The sequence below is a fragment of the Capricornis sumatraensis genome, chromosome 4 (genome assembly GCF_032405125.1).
Source record: "Capricornis sumatraensis isolate serow.1 chromosome 4, serow.2, whole genome shotgun sequence".
Classification (NCBI taxonomy): Eukaryota; Metazoa; Chordata; class Mammalia; order Artiodactyla; family Bovidae; genus Capricornis; species Capricornis sumatraensis.
In genome coordinates, this window is record NC_091072.1 from 102,327,933 (window position 1) to 102,333,766 (window position 5,834).

The following is a 5,834-nucleotide window of genomic DNA, read 5'->3' on the forward strand; positions in this document are numbered from 1 at the left end:
TTAATAAGGGAATTTGGTTTCTAGATGAAAACTGGAGATTATTTAAAAATCAGTAGACAATTATAGCAACAAGCAATGGAAAAACGTTAATATGAGCAAGTACATGTGTATTTATGTATTTGGGAATAAATAATCTATAAGTAATTATAGATTATGTATTGAGAATCACATATTACTTTATTTGTGTACAATCATTAAACAAATAGAACATTAAAACAAAAACAAATTTTAATACAGGACATCTGAAGCAGAAACTAAGTGATACAGTCAGAAACACGAATGGGTAGAACAAGACAAAAAAACTAAAATGAAACATAGATCTTAAAACCCCATGGAATATGAGAGTTTCAGTTCAGTTCAGTTCAGTCGTTCAGTCGTGTCCGACTCTTTGCAACCCCATGGATCGTAGCATGCCAGGCCTCCCTGTCCATCACCAACTCCCGGAGTTCACTCAAACTCCTGTCCATTGAATTGGTGATGCCATCCAGCCATCTCATCCTCTGTCGTCTCCTTTTTCTCCTGCCCCCAATCCCTCCCAGCATCAGAGTCTTTTCCAATGAGTCAACTCTTCGCATGAGGTGGCCAAAGTATTGGAGTTTCAGCTTTAGCATCATTCCTTCCAAAGAAATCCCAGGGCTGCTATCCTTCAGAATGGACTGGTTGGATCTCCTTGCAGTCCAAGGGACTCTCAAGAGTCTTCTCCAACACCGCAGTTCAAAAGCATCAATTCTTCAGTGCTCAGCCTTCTTCACAGTCCAGCTCTCGCATCCATACATGACCATTGTAAAAACCATAGCCTTGACTAGACGGACCTTTGTTGGCAAAGTAATGTCTCCGCTTTTGAATATGCTATCTAGGTTGGTCATAACTTTCCTTCCAAGGAATAAGCGTCTTTTAATTTCATGGCTGCAATCACCATCTGCAGTGATTTTGGAGCCCTCCTTCCCCCACCCCCGAAAAAGTCTGACACTGTTTCCACTGTTTCCCCATCTATTTGCCTTGAAGTGATGGGACCAGATGCCATGATCTTTGTTTTCTGAATGTTGAGCTTTAAGCCAACTTTTTCACTCTTCTCTTTCACTTTCATCAAGAGGCTTTTTAGCTCCTCTTCACTTTCTGCCATAAGGGTGGTGTCATCTGCATATCTGAGGTTATTGATATTTCTCCCGGCAATCTTGTTTCCAACTTTGGCTTCTTCCAGCCCAGCGTTTCTCATGATGTACTCTGCATACATGTTAAATAAGCAGGGTGACAATATACAGCTTTGAGATACTCCTTTTCCTATTTGGATCCAGTCTGTTTTTCCATGCCCAGTTCTAACTGTTGCTTCCTGATCTGTGTATAGGTTTCTCAAGAGGCAGGTTAGGTGGTCTGGTATTCCCATCTCTTTCAGAATTTTGATTGTGATCCACACAGTCAATAAAGCAGAAATAGATGTTTTTCTGGAACTCTCTTGCTTTTTCCATGATTCAGTGGATTTGGCAATTGGATCTCTGGTTCCTCTGTCTTTTCAAAACCAGCTTAAACATCTGGAAGTTCACAGTTCACATATTGCTGAAGCCTGGCTTGGAGAATTTTGAGCAGTACTCTACTAGCATGTGAGATGAGTGCAATTGTGCAGTAGTTTGAGCATTCTTTGGCATTGCCTTTCTTTGGGATTGGAATGAAAACTGACCTTTTCCAGTCCTGTGGCCACTGCTGAGTTTTCCAAATTTGCTGGCAAATTGAGTGGAGCACTTTCACAGCTCTACTGGAATTCCATCACCTCCACTAGCTTTGTTCATAGTGATGCTTTCTAAGGCTCACTTGATTTCACATTCCAGGATGTCTGGCTCTAGGTGAGTGATCATGCCATTGTGATTATCTTGGTTGTGATATGGTTTAAAACTACAATTTTCAAGAAATTACATTTGTGTGGATTTTTCTAGTTGTTGTATCTAATGATTTAGATAATTATGATAGAATCTGGAATATAAAAGCTTAATGGGTGTTAGATGTTGGCACAAGTATCACATATACTGAGGAATGTTTTTGCCTTGATTCACAGCTGTCAAAGCTACAGATAATACTTCTCAGGAAAAAATTTAATCTTTCCATGAAAATAAGTATGGTTTTCTAATTCAAACTTTCATTAAATGTGCATCTATTGTGTCACAAGTGCTGTTACCACAATAATCCTGAGATTTCAGCCTTAACTCTCTGTGATCTATAGTGAAACCTCTGTTCCCATATGCCTGCTTATACTATCCTGATTATCCATATGCTTTTATAGATTATTGCTCTATTTAGTTAAATCATTATTTCTTATACATTCTATTGACAATTTTTAACTTAGATTCAAAAGAATATTTATTAAATTTTATCTGCTATATATGTATGTTCATTGTAATAATATGTATTTTGCTATTAATAAATTATAAGCTTCAAAACTGTTTCCTTCCTATCCTTTTGAGATGATATTTTAAAAATATTTTTTCTTACTTAGATGAGAACAAGGCAATTCTTTTGATTGAGTCCTTAAAGGCTTTCTTAACTTGGTTGTTTCTCAAGGTATAAATAAATGGGTTCAACATAGGTGAAACAGAAAAAATGAGGAGTGAAACCACTTTTTTAATGGCCACTTCTTCTTTTGCTGTAGGATTCATGTAGATGAAAATGCATGTGCCATAGGTGATAGAAACCACAATCATGTGAGAAGAACAGGTTGAAAAGGGCTTTTTCCTTTGCTGAGCAGAAGGGAACCTCAAAATTGTCTTCACAATGCAAGCATATGACAGAACTACACAAGTAAGAGTCATATTTAGGGTCAGCACAGCACAGATGATAACCGTCTGTTCCATCAGCCATGTATCTGAGCATGAGATTTTCACTAAAGGAAATGCATCACAGCCAAAATGATCAATCTTGTTAGAGTCACAAAATTTTAGATTTAAACCCAGGCTAAGTGGTGGAATTAATACACACAAACCAGCCATCCAGCAAGAGATGATGAGAATTCTGCAAACTCTTTTGCTCATGATGGTCACGTAGTGCAATGGCTTGCAGATGGCCAAGTAGCGGTCATAGGACATGGTGGCCAGCATAAAAAATTCTGTTACTCCACATAGATCAGTAAAAAATACTTGAAGGGCACAAGCATTATAGGTAATGATCCTGTCACCTGTGGCTATGCTATACAGGTATCTGGGGATACAAGATGATGTGAAGGAGATCTCCAAGAAGGAGAAATTTTTCAAGAAAAAATACATTGGCGTTTTCAGGTGGGAATCCACAAAGGTGAGTGTGATGATGGTCAGGTTTCCAGTTAAACTCAGTGTGTAGGTAAGGAATAGAAAGATAAAAATTAAACCCTGCAGCTCAGGGTCATCTGTCAGTCCCAGCAGAATGAATTTTCTTACTGTACCATTTCTCATCACTGACTTCTGACTTTTCTCCAATCTGTATGTGATATTCAGAGAAATTTGCTTATAAACTATTTTAACTGATTTAAAATTTAATGCATTTAATCATTTAGTCTATATATATAATGTGTTATATATATATATGTATATATATAAACACGTGTATTTTGCCTATCATGTGTTTAAAATTTTCCATTGTGACTTAGTTGATGCTGAGGAGCTACACTTTTATGGGTTGCAATAATATCTTTTGACTTTCAAGATTTTTCCTTACTCAGAAATGAAATCAGAAAATTGCATCCTTGATTTTGTATCTTTTCTTGGCACTTTGAATCTTTTTAAAAACAGTGCTAGAATAAGTAGGGTTTACTTCATAGACTCTAGAGAAAAATCTGAGGTCTTTGTTCCAAAAGAAAATTTTGTATGCTAGTTTCTTTCTAGGTTAAGTGTGCTTAATTCTTACAGATAAACTAAGCCCTGCTGCTTGCACATCACCCACTGCTACATAGTCCACGTTTTTTTTTTTTTCCATCATTGCCTTTACTGAACTTGTGTGTTAGCCTGCTGCTGATATATATGATAATTGCCTTATCTTCCCTTCTACATCTTCCAGCCAAGGAATTAATCTTCATTGATACTACACCAGTAGAGACTCAAATATTTCTAATATACAATTAGTGTTTCTTCTATTGAGATTGTCTAACATCAATAAATAGAAAAAATTTCACCCTTTTTTTGCCTGGTTCATTTGTTTTACAAGTGTATTTACTTTATTGTTTAACTTATTGTATTCTTTTCTTACTGAGGTTGGTCAGGATTCATTGTAACTACTTACTCAGGTCCAGTGTTTCTGATAGAGTAAAATCACTGACTGAGGATTACAGCTTACTTGAAAGTTAAAATCTCCTTAAGGAATTTACTCTTCCATTCAACAGCTGTCAAGTATTTATATCAAATTGATATGTAGAAGAACTAGACATACATATATATTTGCAACCCATCCACCTTCCTTTCATCTTTCATAATAATCTCTCAGGTGATATGTACATCATTGTGAAATTTTACTCTGCACTTCAAACTTTGACCATCACGCAATTCTTGAAATACATCTAACTTTTTTTTTTACAAGACTATTTTATAATAGAAGTTAGTAAGCATATTGACAATAAAATGTTAGTATCTGATTTCTGATTATTCTTTCAAACAAATGTTCAATATGGACACAGGGCTACGTAATGAGATGTGTCATTTTAGTAATTATGTTATTTTTGGGGGTATGTAAAGAGGAATGAAAGGGCATGCTTAAATACTTCTATATACAGGAAAACACTATTTTTATTTGAGATGCATCTATCCAAAGTTATCCTGAATATTTCTTACACTAACTTTGATACAGAGTTTTTTACATATGACATACACCTTCCAGGAAATGAAATTTATCCACACAAGGGAAATTCATTCTAAAAACTGGCATCTCAAAAAAATACATTAAAAATAGAAATTACTACTGAAATACTTTTGTTTCCAGGGGAAAATATAACCAAGATCCTACGAAAGGAATTACAATCCAAGAGACAAACTTTATCATACTTACTCTTCTGTGAGTAAATCAAAGCTTCTGGTGCTTGTTTAAACATCGAAAAATTAAGATTACAATGCTAATAGTCATATTTTAATGAGGATGTTTATGTCTTCATATTAATTGGCTTGTCTTGGAATGAATAGGGCTCCCTTTGTTCACCATCTCCAACAAATTGGAAAGATTTGCGTATGATGGGCTTAGTGCTATTATGAATGTCAAAATATTTTCTTACTATCTCCATGATTGAAACAAAAATAAATTACAATAAGAGCTGAGGAATTCTCTTAACTGCTAGAGGAGACATGTGTTAAATCAGCAGGACAGAGAGAAATGCTTTTACAGTCAGTGTCAAATGTCACTTTATTTTTAATTTGCAGAAAATACCACGAAGTGACAAAAACAAATGGTCCTTGCTGACCTACAATCAAGAGTCATTATTTAATCTGAGTAATGAAGTTTGGCAAAACACAACACAGGCTTCAGTGGGGACTGTGTCTTTGGAGACAGGAGGATGTTACAGCAGCGTTTGACACAGGTCAGGAGGACAATGGTATCATTTAAATTACATAAATCATTAAAAAATTCTTTCACATATCATAAGCCATCTTGAAAGTTTTAATTGTTTAATTATATGAATAAAATCCTTAATTATATGAATATTTTATTATTGGACAATTCCCATCAGATAAGAGAAAGGAAAAGTTTATAAAATTACACAAGTCTAGCATTTACATTACAGATCTTATCCTTCCAGATATTTCTATCTCAGCACAGACTATGTTATAGTATTTGTGAATACATAAAAATTTGCCACCATATCTTGTAATTGGATACAAAACATGTTTTTATGG

The 5,834-nt window shown here is 35.2% G+C and overlaps 1 protein-coding gene across 1 annotated transcript; it reads right to left on the reverse strand.

The window, feature by feature from the left end:
* Positions 1–2,477: 2,477 nt before the first annotated feature.
* On the reverse strand, positions 2,478–3,413 carry LOC138078293 (olfactory receptor 6C2-like). The gene has a single exon (XM_068970964.1). The coding sequence runs from the start codon at positions 3,411–3,413 to the stop codon at positions 2,478–2,480; it is 936 nt and encodes a 311-aa protein (XP_068827065.1).
* Positions 3,414–5,834: the final 2,421 nt, after the last annotated feature.